Source organism: Dermacentor albipictus, chromosome 3 (genome assembly GCF_038994185.2).
Source record: "Dermacentor albipictus isolate Rhodes 1998 colony chromosome 3, USDA_Dalb.pri_finalv2, whole genome shotgun sequence".
In the NCBI taxonomy this organism is placed as follows: domain Eukaryota; kingdom Metazoa; phylum Arthropoda; class Arachnida; order Ixodida; family Ixodidae; genus Dermacentor; species Dermacentor albipictus.
In genome coordinates, this window is record NC_091823.1 from 2083209 (window position 1) to 2099435 (window position 16227).

The following is a 16227-nucleotide window of genomic DNA, read 5'->3' on the forward strand; positions in this document are numbered from 1 at the left end:
CGGTTTGCAGTTTCATGCAGGTTGTCGTATGAGACGGGACATGCTTAATCTTGTCCCGTGTAATAGAAGTTTTTGATGCATTGTCTCTATGGGCAGTTTACCGGGACTCCACTAATCTGTTGTAAAACCCGAGACATTGCAAAATCGTGGGACGCACAACCCAGGATCCACTGTATTTCAAGTGCAGCATTTTGAAAATACCTCATTGTATACATAACCATGACTATGTTTGCCATCAACTGGTCCTGCCGCCTGCTTCATCCAGAAAAGGGCCATGGAGCAATCAGTAGACATGGCTATACATATGATACTTTATTGCTATGCATGTAAGTGCCACTCAATTTACCATGGTACACAAAAAAAAAGAGTAATTTGGCTGCCACTTGTCTCTTCTGTGAACTTCCCTGCAATATACATAATTTCACAGTGGGTCTTGGTGTCCCTTGATCTTGAGGCTGTTGTAACACTGAAGGACACAGCAGTACTGTGTACCAGGCTTATGGGATGACGAAGCCATACTTGAAATTTTGGAAACACAACAACCAGTAGTATGCTCAGCAACACAAACAGGTGCCAGGCAGTGGCTCCTATGGGACAGGAAGAGACCTTGTATGTTTAAATCTACCTGCTATGTGAGCCGTCGGTACTTGTGTTGTGGTAGAAATGTCATCTTGTCTCGTTATTGCTCTCGTAACAACAAAACTCTCCAGTTCTTTGGCGTGTGTTCCTTCAGCCTCTCTTTGTTTGCTGTGCTGCCAAAAGCCAATGAGAGAATGCACTTTCCACACTACATGCCTGCTCCTCAACGTGTGGGGATGCGTCACAACAGCGTTTGTGTTTGCAGACCTGAAGGCAGCCCTCTCTCCACCCATGGCATCCCAGAGCTCGGCCACTAGCATTGCATCGGATCTCCCAGGTAGGCAATGTTCCTAAAAAGTTGTAGTGCTAATGAGCCATGCTGCTTAGCTATAGATTTAATAATTCATAATATTTATACACAAAAGATTTAGCATCACTTACCATCATCACTAGATGCCTCTTATAAACTTCACACATGTGTCACAGGGGTAGAACAGCTGCACCTGTTGCACCAAGTTCTACATTTCCAAATTGCTTTGTAGAGCTCCCCTAAAACTGTGAAATTCCCTCAAATTGCTCCCTCACTATTCCAAAATATGGTAAACAGTAACCAGTGGTTTGTGTTCAAGCCAGTTTTAGTGGAATGGGACAGCCATGCAACTAACTTGTTTTGTTGCATTTGCATTCTTGGGGTACTTCACGCACTTTCCACGGGTGAACTGTCCATCTATGTCTGTGTGTCTCTAATCGTTTTCCTGTCTACCTGGCTCACTGGGTAACTCCATGGTCTAATGAATAGCGCATTGGGCTGCTATGCTGAGGGAAGGAAGTTCAAAATCAACCGTTAGACCAATGGTGACAATGTGTACATATGTGCCACTCTTCAACGGACCTCTTCCATGCCTACATGGACCACTGTACATGTGGGAATGGGTAGGTACCGCTATTCAATAAGTGAGTGAGTGAGTGAAGTAACTTTATTTCGGTCCAGAGAAGACGCAGGGGAGACCCCACGCCACCCGGCTAGTCCCACGTAGGGACCGCCAAGCCGAGCTTGACGGCCCGATCGCGGGCACTCTGGACGGCCAGGGTTTGGTCGTTGAGTTCGGGGCTTCTCAAGAGCGCAGCCCACCTATCCTCGCTGAAGGAGGAGCCGATGGCTTCACACTCCCACAACACATGGTCCAATGTTGCCCTTAGTCCACAGGCAGGGCAGTCCGCACTGGGATATCTTTCAGGGCATATGGCATGAAGAACCGCGAGGTTAGGGTACGCACGGGCTTGTAAAAGTCGAAGGGTAACCGCTTGTGCCCTGCATAAGGCGGGGTGCGGGTGGAGGAATACCCGTCTTGAGAGAATACCCGTCTTGAGAGTGTGATGATTTCATTAAACGTGAGCAAGGGTTCCGCGCGGGGCAGGGGGACTGCTGAGGCGGCGCGGTCAGTGAGTCCTCGCGCAGCCTTGTGTTCGCCCTCGTTAGGGTTAGAGGGAGAACCCTCAATCGACCCCAAGTGAGCGGGAAACCAAATGAGAGAATGCAGAGAGATACTTTTGGCACTTTGGAGAAAGCCCTTTGGCTCTTTGAGGAGCTCTTGAGAAGCTCTTGAGAAGCTCTTTGAATGCTCACAGATATAAAGTTTGTGGGGTTCTCACCCGTGCTCTTGGGACAAAGGAACAACAACATAGTAGTGCAAACAATCACAAGGGCATTTATTGCACCTTGGGAGAGGAATTCTGCGTGCGCATCGCCCACGTGGTACGATGTTCAACTCGGGTAGCAAAAGATCGGGCGGCTACTCAGATGCTAAGCTCACGTGAACGAAGCTCACTTCCTTAAGTTGAATGAGTAATTTCAATTTGTGCAAAGCTAACTAGAATGAGGGAAGCAAAGTTCAGCACCTCAATGCCACGGTCCACCAGGTTATGTCCGTCCACATGCGATAGGCAGCTTCATAAAGCCTTAGGCCTAAATCGTCGCTACCCTGACAACAACCAGCATCCAAAAAATAACACCCAGAATGGGCGCAAAACATGCAGCCGCGAGGAGACGTCAGCTCTGTTAGGTAGTACAACTCCGCTCAGTGCACACAGTATCCGAGTTGACGGTGCCCACTGTCCCAGACGGTGTCAGAGCGCCCGGTGCCAGGGTGCAATACCAGTCAGCCCATAGCAGGACCCGTGGCCCGTGGCCACCCGGCTCCCTGAGCCGCGACTTCATCAGTCAAAAAGGTAGAAGAAGCTATTTACATAAAAAATTCGAGGCTTCCATACTCACTCGCTGCAGGCTTGCCAATGCTCCACAGGTGCTAAGCCTTGCTCTCCCAGGATGTAGACCACGTGGCTCTCGTGTGACGAATGTCATTAAAAAGAAAATCATTTGCAGAAATGCTTCATCATCATCATCATCACCCTGGTTACGCCCACTGCAGGGCGAAGGCCTCTCCCATACTTCTCCAGCTACCCCGGTCATGTACTAATTGTGGCCATGTTGTCCCTGCAAACTTCTCAATCTCATTCGCCCACCTAACTTTCTGCCGCCCCCTGCTACGTTTCACTTCTCTTGGAATCCAGTGCGTATTTACGACCCTCAATGACCATCAGTTATCTTTCCTCCTCATTAGATGTCCTGCCCATGTCCATTTCCTTTTCTTGATTTCAACTGAGATGTCGTTAACTCGCGTTTGTTCCTTCGCCCAATCTGCTCTTTTCTTATCCCTTAACGTTGCACCCATCATTCTTCTTTCCATAGCTCGTTGCGTCATCCTCAATTTAAGTAGAACACTTTTTGTAAGCCTCCAGGTTTCTGCCCCATATGTGAGTACTGGTAAGACACAGCTGTTATACACTTTTCTCTTGAGGGGTAATGGCAATCCGCTGTTCATGATCTGAGAATGCCTGCCAAACGCACCCCAGCGCATTACTATTCTTCTGATTATTTCGGTCTCATGATCCAAATTCGTGGTCACTACCTGCCCTAAGTAGATGTATTCCCTTACCACTTCCAGTGCCTCGCTACCTATCGTAATCTGCTGTTCTCTTCCGAGACTGTGAAACATTACTTTAGTTTTCTGCAGATTAATTTTTAGACCCACCCTTCTGCTTTGCCTCTCCAGGTCAGTGAGCATGCATTGCAGTTGGTCCCCTGAGTTACTGAGCAAGGCAATATCATCAGCGAATCACAAGTTACTAAGTTATTCTCCATTAACTCTCATCCCCAATTCTTCCCAATCCAGGTCTCTGAATACCTCTGTAAACACGCTGTGAATAGCATTGGAGAGATCGTATATCTCCCTGCCTGACCCCTTTCTTTATTGGGATTTTGTTCCTTTCTTTATGGAGGACTACGGTCACTGTGGAGCCAGCCGCTATAGATATCTTTCAGTATTTTTACATACGGCTCATCTACACCCTGACTCCATAATGCCTCCATGACTGCTGAGGTTTCGACTGAATCAAACGCTTTCTCATAATCAATGAAAGCTATATATAAGGGTTGGTTATATTCTGCACATTTCTCTATCACCCGATTGATAGTGTGAATATGGTCTATTGTTGAGTAGCCTTTACGGAATCTTGCCTTGTCCTTTGGTTGACAGAAGTATAAGGTGTTCCTGATTCTATTTGCAATTATCTTAGTATACACTTTGTAGGCAACAAACAGTAAGCTGATCGGTCTATGAATTTTGAAGTCTTTGGCATCCACTTTCTTATGGATTAGTATTATGTTAGCGTTCTTCCAAGATTCTGGTATGCTCGAGGTCATGAGGCATTGCGTATACAGGGTGGCCAGTTTTTCTAGAACAATCTGCCCTACATTCTTCAACAAATCTGCTTTTACCTGATCCTCCCCAGCTGCCTTCCCCCTTTACATAGCTCCCAAGGCTTTCTTTACTTGCAAGAAAAGGGATGACGGGATGAGCGTTACTTGTGGGGTTTCAAATTCCTCTAGAATATTATCTCTTATATATTATATTGAGGTTTAATTGTATTCGTTTCAATGTGACTTGAAGTAAATATTTCTCACTTTGCTATTGCCCGATGCTAAGTCCTATCACTAAGGGGCCACAAATATGTGCAATGCATTGGAAGTATGGCTGCTATGATTAGCCACACACGGCAGTTCGAGCCACTAATCAACCTGCACATTTGAGTTTTCACTAAGATCTGCTATTTCTCCAAGTAGGCTGTGTAACTTTGCCCAGTGGGCCTTCGCAGACTGCATGTTGTTGCAAAAAAGAATGAATCAGGCATATTTGCATAATGTGTACATTTTTCGTGCTTGTGAGATCAGTTGGGGCATATAATCACTAGTGGCAAACTTGCCGCATAGCTTGGTGCCCACACTGCCAATTTTGCTAACTGGAGCTGATTACTGTTAGTGAGTGCTTCACACAACCAACTGGTCATCAGAGCCTGACCAACAGTACATGTAATCTGAGTTGTTTCTTCAGTATACTGCCTAAAACAGTGTTTTTCGCTGTGGAAGCAGTGTTGATATAAGGAAAGTTTAAAATAACTGACTTTCTGCCAGTAAATATGTGCTTAAATTGCATTGCAGGTTACTGCTGGGACTACTCGGACCTGGCAGCACATGCTGAGGAAGATGTCTCAAGTGGTGATGAAGCACCTGGCAGCCATCAGGGCTCGGAGTGTTCTGAAGACACAGCCCTGCAGGTAGATCGCTACAACTTAGACTGCTTATAATGTAACCATTTATAGTGCAGAACTGGCTGCAATGCAGCTTTTTCTGACTCCTGTTTACCCTTCCATAGAACTCCATATGTACTTAGAATGACAGAAAGCTGAACTAGTTGGTTAGGATTCATTATACAAAAAGGTGAGGCGTGCAGACAGGACACTCAATTTATAGTCAGCATTCGTGTTGTCCGCTTCTATTCTATTGTGTCTTGTCTGCACGCCGCACCTTTGTGCATAATGAATCCATACATACGCATACCATTTACAGTGCAGCCGCGTCAGATGAAATACTGGTTATAATGCGCCTTCCGTACAAAAACCCCGTTGACAAGCATGGTAGAGAGCGTGCTTCTTAACCATGTGCGCAAGTCAATGGGAGGGGAGAGCAACGAGGGTGATGTGGAGGAGGAGTAGCATAAGACAAAAAGTGAGCAAATGAATGAAAAAAAAAAACGGAAGCACGATGCGGGTGCGTGATGCTTGCCTAGGTGATGGAGAAGCCTTTTACTCTGCTACTTATCAGCGGTGTGCTCTGCACTAAATGCCGTTTCAGTTTCTGTGTGCTCATCATGATGGGCATCATCGTGATGTGTAGATATTGGGCGTGCAACAACTTCTGGTGCGTCCCTGACGGCCGTCAGTTTAAGCAGTGTTCCACAAATTTAGTTTGGTGCTATTAGGCTTTATGTACACTTGTGAGCTTCCGCCGTTCCTACCAGTGTGTGCACATACAGACTTGGTAGGTGTGCGTAGTAGTTGCCACGGCTGATCGCCCGAGAAACCAAACTCCGCTTCGCATGCGCTGCTGTCACATGAGACCGTGCATGTGACCACATGTGTAGTCTCATGGGTAGAAACGTATCAAGGGCGAGTTTCCCGTGATCCTGATCTCTGAGGCTTGTTGTTCTGCCGGGCCGCCCAATGGAGGTGACGCACCGCCATAGAGTTTCTCACCATAGTACCTAGAGGGAAATCTGGTGCTGCTGTGCTATGGTATGCATGGGAATGGCAGTATATTGTGGCTTCGGATTGGCATCATTCTTGAGAGCCAGGCAAGCACTGTCTCGTCTGTCACGATGATTAATCGTCTACTAAAACAGCACGTAAAAAGTTGTTTTAGCTTTATTATTACACAAAAACATGTTTTGTTTAACTATGAGAACTTCTTATTGCATGCACAATTATATGATACGTAAGAAGTATCAGCAGGCCGCTAAAGTTGGAAAACAAACAAGATTCGCGCTCACTTTGAAACAGTTTGCAATCTGTTCTTGCTTTCCTTCGGTTGTTCATGCATTGTAGGTGAGTGAAGATGTAATATGCGTGAATGGAAACATTTTATGAAGGTTTTACTTTAAGAAAGCATTATTTGTGTAGCCATATCCACATTCTAGACGAGGCCTCTAACAACACCAGCCAACACGAGCCTCGCAGACACATATACCGTTATTCCCATGACGGCATGGTGCCCCTTAAACTCCCATAGACTGTCGCGCCAGATTTTCCTCTAGGTGTTATAGTGAGAAACTCTATGAGCACCACCGTGTTTGTGCGACGTAAAGAGGAAACACTACATGTTAACCGATACGTATGCAATAAGCTGGTACGGTTTATGCGGATACAAAACACATTATGTTCAATGGCCGCTGAGTCGGGGATTTGACTTTACTACATTTAAAACGAAACTACTGTTTAAGAAGGTATGGTTTAACGAGGTTTTACTGTACTTCCAAAACGGCCATCGAACAAGCATTCCAGCAGCTGGAAAAAGCGGACCACCCTCACATGAACGTTAGAAAAATTATGGCGCCTGCTTCTGGTGCAGCACATGAAAAATGGCTCGAGCCTACTAAGGAGGCCTGGGCTGGGGCCTTTGTTCCTATGGGACTAATAAATTTTATTCCCTTATCTCACACATTTGCAGGAAGAGCGATACACCTGCCACCCTGATCAGTACCTGCCACGACACAGTGAGCCAGCGGTGTGTGCCATTGAGGACAGTGATGAGGAGGTGGCCTGACAGCAGGCACCGTGCAAGGACTGCCATCTACTAATTTGCATTCGTGACTGTGCTTGTGGCCAGAGAGCTTGAACTCTCTAAGGTAATATGCCGTGTCGTCTGTGTTGAGTACTTGCCTGTGACATTGCCTCAAAACTGTGCCTTGTGCTACAAGCCTTGTAAGCTGTGCAAGTTGTCCTTATATATGTTTAGATGGCACTCAAGTTGCAAAAATAAATACCAAATGTCCAACCATTGGCTCCTTGTTATAACTTTATTAGCAAAGCCGCTAGCTTCACAGCACACTGGGTTCCATGTCAATAAAACACTACTGAACCCACGCACTGAAGCAAGCCACTGTCAGCAACACCGTCCCGTCCCACCGTCCCGTCCAGCAACGTCGCACCGTCCATGTATGTCCTTGTTGCCAACCGTCCACACTCAGCACACAGGATTGCAGACACAACACTCTTGCCCCCTCGCCGACGTAGTCCTTTAGGTGCACACCTAAATGCTGTGCACTGCAAACAATGCATTCAACTTGTGGCACACAGTTGCTGATAACATGGATTTTAGAGGAAGTACTTCCAACCATTCGGAGTGCGCGTCAACCACCAGAAGGAAAACAGTTGCTTGGAATGGTCCTGCAAAGTCTATGCGGATCCTGGACCATGGGCTCTTCGCATACTCCCAGGGATGCAACGTGGTGGTTCTGGCCTTGTCTCTTGACAGCGCTGACAAGCTTGCACCTTTTGTTCATTGTCTGCATCAATTCCTGCCCACCAGACCGTGCTTCTTGCCAGGGCCGTCATGCGCACAATACCAGGATGTATGCTGTGTAGCAATTCTAAAACATAACTTCTTGCTTGGATTGGAATATCCACCCTGCTGCCCCACAGAAGCCTGAAACAGTACTCTGAAAGCTCGTGCTGGGGACAAATAAATGACTAACATTCCTCCTGGAGTTTTCCATGAGGCCAACCATTTACAACCCAGCATTAAACTCTAGCCAAGGTTGGGTCACTTCAAATGCAAAGAGCAATCTTGCAGGCATCCTAAGCAATTTCAGGTGCTGTCTCCAGCATTCACACTTCGGCCAGTTTGTTCTCAGTTGAGCTTGTGTCTGTTGCTGCAGGCAGACGACTAAGGGCATCTGCATTTCTGAAGCCTTGTGTGGGCCCGTACTCCATTTCGTAGTCATACGCATACAGCATTAGCTACCATCATAACATCCTTGGTAAAAAACGTGCAGCATTGGCTTTGCATGGTGCTACAATCCCAGTAGAGGCTTATGATCAGTTACTATACAGGGTCCGTCCTGAATATTTTGCTGCACATGTTCGAAAAAAGATGTTGCACTCACCGCTGCACTGTTCTTGCTCTATTTTTATAGAATGATCGCATTTTGGTGTCGGCTTCATTCAGTATGACACTTGACACAGTTAATTGCCTGGTTTTTTAGAAAAAAAGTGCAAATTTGCCTGCACTTAGGAGATGCGAGCTGCTGCTGTGACAGCACATGGATGGGATGGATGGGTGTTGTGAGCGTCCCCTTTGGAACGGAGCGGTGGGTTGCACCACCAAGCTCTTGATATTATACAGCCTAAAGTCCTACCTAGGTTAAAAAAAAAAAGGAAAAGAAAAAAGAATGATGCATTCCCACAACCAAATTTTCTGACCTCCTATTGTGAACTTTGCTATTGTACGTCCCCGTTTTTTGTCGTTTCCCCACTTTTCTTCCACCAATCTTCCAATTGCCTCTTACTAATCTCTATTGCAGACATGTTTACTTTCCCTCTGCTCTCACTGAACCCAAGGGCTTCACGGAGTCCAGTGGTGCCTGAATCGACTGCTGGGCAGATATCTTCACATTCTAATAAAACATGTTCCATCGTTTCGCTAGCTTTACCACAGCAAGCACGTGCTTCTTCTTCCTTCTTATATATCGCTTATAGGTGTGTGTTCTAACATCTTCTCTGTCGGCGGGCTCACCGGCCGTCTGGCTGATGACGTTAGTCCAGAGTGCGCGCCCATTGGTGGGTGCTCGTGTGCCTCCGCCTCGGAGGAGCAAACACCCCCGTTTTTATAAAGTTGTATCCGACTATAGTACACTGTACTTACACACGCCTTACCACGAGGAGGGGACCGCAGTGTTGTCAGGTTTGGCTATATATAGCCAAATTGGGCTACAGAAAAAGATTTTTGGCATCGACTTGGGCAAGTTGGCTATGTGGCTATATTTGGGCTACTGAAAATCTGCGACTTGGCTTTGTTTGGCATATAAGTGGTGCCCTAATCCACGATGGAGAGGTGGCTCTCGCCTAGTAGAAACAAATCCCGAAGGCTGTGTCCTAGCTGGCTGAGCCGGCACTCCCCTCTCTGCGCCGTTGTCTGAGCCAGTGGCTTTGATCTTTTATACACTTAAAGCCGGCCTCAGCAACACCGGCGCTTCGGTGGCAGTAGGGTCCTCAATGTCAGTGCCGCCTCCCACGAAGAAGCGTGGCATCGAGGCACCTTAGGTAATTAGTGTCATTCATCAGGCGGGCGGGAAAGCAAATCTGCTTCTTTCCTACTCCTACTCGCAACTCCGTTCCCCCCGCCCTCCCTCGCAACTCCTTCACCCTCAAATATCTCCTCGCGCGGAGACAGTCGGAAATGGTAGCGGAGTTTTGGCGTAACATTGAAAGAACAAAACAAAATAAACGCTGCTGGTGAGCCTCTTTTTCTAAACCTGTTGAAATCGGTTTTTGCACACATTTGCACTTGCCTCTGTCGAACACTGCTGTAGAGTGGGTTTCTAGCCTGGCCTCCGGAGATAAAACCGATCCCATAAATGAACTTCCCACGCGAACATTAGAAATTATGTTGTAAGCATGGATGCTGCATAAAAATCGAGCCATATGACCGCTTCCTGGCCAGATTTGACACTGCCGTGATGTATGATAAATGAAAAGAATGCAAGTCCAGAAAAGGGAAACTGTAGCTTTAACCACCATTTATAAAGCTTTTTTAGGTTTCAAAACTGCTCCTCCGAAAGCAGGCACGTTTTGCGCCTAGGCACTGAGATGGCGCTGCGGTCGAAGTTTGCGCTACGCTAGCAACGCTGCCGACGCTGCAGTAACTGTGAGCATTTATATCGCGTTTTCTTGTTGAGTGGTCCTAATTTTTCCCTGTAAGTGTGTGTGCATTATTGTGAGTAGTGTGCAAGTTGCGCTTCATCAGCTTTCGGTGTGTGGTATGGTGTGGTTGGTGTGAGCGCTCATGTTGCCCTTGGGACCTGCGAGGTGAGCTACCGCTCTTGAACTCCAGATTTGTTTATTTTTCACTGTCAGAAGGTAGGTAGTGCGTGTGATTTATCTTCGTTACAATGGGTTAGGACTGGGCAACCAAATACTAACGTATTTCATGCCGGGATGTACCAGTGGGTACCGGCGCAATGCAGAGAAGAGGCACTTCTCTCCGCCGACCGATCCACGTCTCCTTGCAAAGTGGGAGAGAGCTATACCCCACGCAGACGAAGTGTTGGGGGAAACAACTGAAGTTTACAACACCCACTTCCAAGAATGGGGCATTGTGAAGTCGTATAAACTTATAATCAACGGAAAAGTGATTGAAATCGAGCACGGAGTATGCTCTCTCGGGAGTGATGCACTTCATACCATATATCCCAATCTCCAGTAGTACTTATTCTGAAATCGTAAACAGAGAAAATCTCCGAAAAATAGAGCAAGTGTGGCAACAAACGCAGGGGCAAGAGCAACACTGCAGAGGGACTGTACAAGAGCAACCAGAGCCCATGCAAATCAGCTGTTTGAATATTTTGTGGAGAAGAGCCCGTCTTTACGGTTGCCTTGACAGTGCAGATAGGCAGCTCTTAAAGACTAAATGGACAGCAATCACAGATTGTTTTTTACGAGGCAGGAATGGAGGGAGAGGTACACACAATATTGAAGAGTGTTGTAGTTCGCAAAGACATTGTAGTATCTGCCCGCGGAAAACTGGTGCCGGCATTGCCCATGGATATGGCAATCACTTAAAATCGCATGAAATGATGAACCTGACCTCGTGCATGAAGTGCAAAGGAGATGCAAAGGCTTCACAAGGCTCTCTACCTCCCGAAGCAGTGATTGTGATTAAACGTGAGTTTGTGACTGGCAACCTGGTTTGTCCTTCAGGGAAACTGTTTAGCTGCATATGAAGAGCATAGAACAGACCATTGTGCAAGCTTAAAAAAAAGAAGCCTTTGGGGACCTTTCCTGAAGGGCTTTGGATGCCCTTGCAAGACAGGGACAAACTGTATCGTTTCCCCAGAGTATAGCTGTGCTTTTACAGCACAGGTTGTACACTTCTGTTTGGTCACACGAATGCACTTTTTTCCCCGAAAGAAGAGCCAGGACAACGACAGTGCCAATAGAGCTCGGAGGGAACATAAAAAAGCAAAGCTCGTGTGAATGGTAAATGAAATGAAAAGAAGGGTCTCTGAAATTGTGTGAAGAGTTTTAATAAACTATAATATGCCAATAGAAGTCCACTAAAACATCTCTGTAATGTTTTCAATTTATAACTATTTACCAGAGGTAGCGGATGACAGGTATTTATCAGGTGGCCCTCTATACGTGCCTTGAAAACTAAGAAGTCGCTTTATGGAACCACTCTAAACGACCCTGGAGGGTGCATGTCGTCCTTACTAATATCGTGGGGAAACGTTCATATGCAAGCTTAATTCGTTGTTTCAATTTTTGTAAAGCCTGGCTTGCGCAATTTCGCGTTCGGAAAACAGGAATAAAAATTATTGGCGATCAGCGTGATTGATACGGAGAGGTAGCGTCACGTAAGCGCAGGTGCGAAGTAAACTCCTCATTTCGCCATACAGATGCGGGAGGTATGAAACGCCAGCGCCGAGATGCACAGAGGATCAAATAGATTCTCACGATTTATAACATTGTCTATAGATGTTTTGATCAATATACGTTGATTTATACGCCATACATGCGACAGCGTAGTTTTCTACAGCAGGTTCAAGGCGGTTAAACGCATTAAAAACCAAAAGCGCGAAATGCACACGCACGAAAGCGACTATTCTGCCGAAAACGAAATGTAATCGCCAATGCCCACTTTTTTTCTAAATCACTTATCGTTTGTACGCATACGTGGGCTAACTCATAAAACTTGTACAGCGCAGAGAACGACGCCGTGAAGTGTGAGCAATGCCTTCAGCGCCGCTGCGAAAGCACAACGGAACGCTACGCGCCCGTAGCAGACGATGCACTTCGACTAAAAATAATAATTGAGTGCTATCTGTCACATAATAAAAGCACTGTGATAAACTTGAGAGAAAGTTTATTGGTTAAATTTTTGCTTACTATGGGGCTCTAGCGGGGCATTGCGCGCTCACGATGACAGCCCTGCGGAGTGGAGGTACTATAGTTGTTTTTTTGGTAGCGCCCTTGTCGATTTATTTTCGCCTTCTGCAGCGATTCGCTGGAACTTGAGAGTCTCCGGGGCCAACCAGAAAGTGTTCAGTGTGCAAGTATCATGCATAGCTGTTGCAATGGGCGCGTTAAGTTAAGGCGCTCGAGCGCACTCTAGCCAGCAGAGCGCACTCTATTAAGCTTAACGGCTAAAAAGCGACTTCCGGTGCGTGATTGCGGAGCGCGCTCTACGCGCACCATCCTGGAAACGGTGCGCGAGAGCACGCGCCTGCTACGGCTTCCGGAAAAATGACGTGTTTCCTACTCTTTCCACCAATACAAGTCCGTTCTCCTTGCCCACTCGTTCCTCTTGCCGCCGCGCTGCCGGGCGTCTGAAGCTGCTGTCAGGCGAGATCGGCAACGTGTTGGCGCGCTTTGAGCTTGCATCGCATCGTAAGCCGCTGCTGCTGGCTCCGTCGCCACGCGTCAAGTTCTTCTACCTCTTCATCGTCTAACAAGGACTGCAGAAGTACGGTCGGCGGGGCCATTTTCGAAAAGCGCGCGAAGTGCAATAGCGGATGCGGAAGCAACATAACATTCGCCAGACGGCACGTTCGTGCACACGAAAAGAGTCGGCGAAAATGGCCGTTAAGTTAAGCTCCGAAGGCGTCGCACCTGAGCGCACTCGAGCGTGCTCCTTAGGAGTCCGGAGCGCGCTAACTTAACGCGCCCAATGGCTGTTGTTGATGTCAAGCATAGAGTTATGTCAAGGGTCAACCGTCGCGGCGTCACGGACGTTTTGTTACGACGGGTTGTGCAAAAAAAAGATTGCGGTAGTCGAAGGCGAAAATGTATTTGCAAATAAAACTTCAGATAAAAATGGCTATATTTGGCTCCAAATTTTTTTTTTGCTCTTTTTTGTGTTTGGCTACATTTGGGCTACATACAATTTCTCTAGCTTTGGGCTACACTGCCTCGTCCGAGCTGGCAACACTGGGTTGCCGTCGTCATAGCAGGCCCCGTACCATAGAGTTAGTAGAACAACTCTAGAGGAAAAGCTGGGCCGGAAAAGTGGGAACCTCTAGGGCGCCGCCCTGTTGCTACTGGTCAATGTGGCCAGCGCAATTACTATTGAAAGAGCTGAGAACAAGTACAGGTCACCTTATGCTTTGTCACCTAAAAACGCATACCTGATGGCTTTATGAAGGTGGTACGTTAATATTAAGTTTACAGAAAGCGATCGCTAAGTCCGTGACTTATGTAAATCACGATGTACGCATTCATGCAATAAAGGATGACGCGAATTTCGGTTTCGAATCTGTTTTTTGGATGCGTAGTAGTTTCGTTTGACATGCGATCGCGCGTCGACATCGGACGCTATGACACACTCGTGCCTTATGTGCCACCGAAGCCCCGAAGTGGTCTGGCATATACCTTCACATGTAAGTAAACGAATTTATCTCCTTGTTGAGAATATCACGCGAATAGGCAGCTCTTGTGGTACATCACAATCGTTCGAGAAGCGTCACAGTAGAGCATTTTTCTGCATGCGGAGCGGTGTTTTTATTTGCAGGTTTCCCTTCAGTAGGAAATTGCTGGACAGGCGGACCAGCGCACCGGAATTGTACTGGCGAAGCCACAAGCAACTCAAAGAATCTGTTTAATTGTTGCACTTTGAACAATCATGCTTCTACAAAGGCCACAGCAGAAAAACAGCCTGATGACCGAGTATTTCTGTGCCACGAAGTAATCAAGAGGCGAGTGCCTAATGCGGACGAAATAGAGTGCATCGAGACTTAGAACGACAGAAAGCTGAGCTAGTTCGTAAGGATTCATTATGCAAAACAGAGGTGAGGCGTGCAGACAGGACACAAGAGTAGAGAAGTGGGCGGCGCGCGTGTTGTTTGCTTGTAAATACTCTACTCTTGTTTCCTGTCTGCACGCCTCACCTCCGTTTTGCATAACGAGTGCATCAAGCCACATATTAATAGCTTAGGCGTTTTATTAACTGTGCAATATTTTCAACACTTCCTTGCATGCCATTTCATGTGGCATATCTTTTCTGGTCACAAATTTGTGCAGCGAATCTATTTGCATGATCGACTCCGGGCCTGTGGGACCGTTCACTTGCACTTGATGCTGAGTCTTTTACATGTACCCATAAACTGCAGATATGCACATCAGATCCCTGCGAGCACTTTCAAAATTCAATTATTTTCGACAACAGGCACATATGCAATACTGACATAATCCGGAATACCACTAAGCAGCTGGGACACATTTTTGTTGACCATACTCGCAGGTAAAATAAGTACATCATGTGGACAGCTCCAGCTCATTTTCCTTAAGTCAGTGTGTACAAGGGTTATGCAAAAATAATTTTTTTCTCGCGCACCGATTATTTTGCTTTATAAGCAAGAGAACCCACCACGTTAGTGTAACGTATCTTGTGCATCACACTAATATGTGCTTTCATTTACCAAGTGAGATGAGTTACTTTTATGGCTCATTCAGTCATATCACACTGCAAGCTGCATTCATCAATCTTCAATGGGATTTTGCAAATGTTTAATGAAACATGTTTCCCTTTTATGCAGATATGCAATGGCAAGCCCTTCCGTCTGTTCCAAAGGTAAAATTTAAGCTCTAAATTAAAGAAGACATTTCTAGTCAGAAACAAGCAAAAATAGTGAATGCAGAGTATCAGAAGCCCAAGGTACAGAAATTATGAGAAGTGTCGAATGATTTTAAGGAAAGAGTCGTATTTAAAAATGCAAGACCCTTTAGTGGAGGTCAAACAAGTCAATATAGATAGAATACTCTGCAAAATTATGCGTGCATGTGAGGGGATGTCAAACAATGGGTCAGGAAATGCATTGTTTTTCTGCAAAACAAAAGCTGATTGCCATTACATAAGTCACTTTAGCATCATGATAAATTCAGAAATAAACCAAAAAACAAGACACGCAAAAATAAACAAAACATTTAATGATATTTCAGCAGAACTTTTTGTTGGGCTAGTTGGTGCATATTACTGAACTACTATAGCGCCAAACAGACGACACAAGAAGAAGAGACACGGACATAAGCGCTCGTCCGTGTCTCTTCTTGTGTCGTCTGTTTGGCGCTATAGTACTTCAGCCATTTAATGATGCTCTCTCCACACTGGGATAAATAAAAACAAACACATCACATCTAACGTGGACATATCAGATGCCTTGTGAAACATAAAGGAACAATTCAGTTTCGAGCTATGGCACTTGCCGCATAGATGTGGGGGGGCCTTGCACCAATAGTGATAGTTACCACTGCATTTAGAAATTGAAAGCATTCGTGCAGACAAGGATGATTCTTTATATTTTTGGCTACCACTTCAAATGCCTCCACCAAGTGTTACAATGCTGCACGCAGCCATACTAAGGATCTCGCAACAACACCTGCAGGTAAAAAGCAGAAGCAGTCAAAGTGCTCTTTTAGGCAAGAAGAGTGCAAGAAGCAGACATAACTGCATTTATTTCCATAATTCCCCATTTAAATGGC

At 46.1% G+C, this 16227-nt stretch overlaps 2 protein-coding genes across 3 annotated transcripts in view; both read left to right on the top strand.

The window, feature by feature from the left end:
- LOC135919943 (fat-like cadherin-related tumor suppressor homolog) overlaps positions 1-7528 on the top strand; it is a 375972-nt gene extending 368444 nt beyond the window's left edge. For both annotated transcript variants that reach the window (XM_065453965.2, XM_065453966.2), the window contains exons 36-38: positions 845-916; positions 5138-5253; positions 7202-7528. In XM_065453965.2, the coding sequence (XP_065310037.2) occupies positions 845-916; positions 5138-5253; positions 7202-7297 (284 nt within the window). In that variant the 3' untranslated portion in view covers positions 7298-7528. The remainder of the gene's footprint in view (positions 1-844; positions 917-5137; positions 5254-7201) is intronic.
- Positions 1-16227, top strand: part of rept (RuvB-like helicase 2 rept) — a 206377-nt gene that overhangs the window by 111594 nt on the left and 78556 nt on the right. The window lies entirely within an intron of this gene.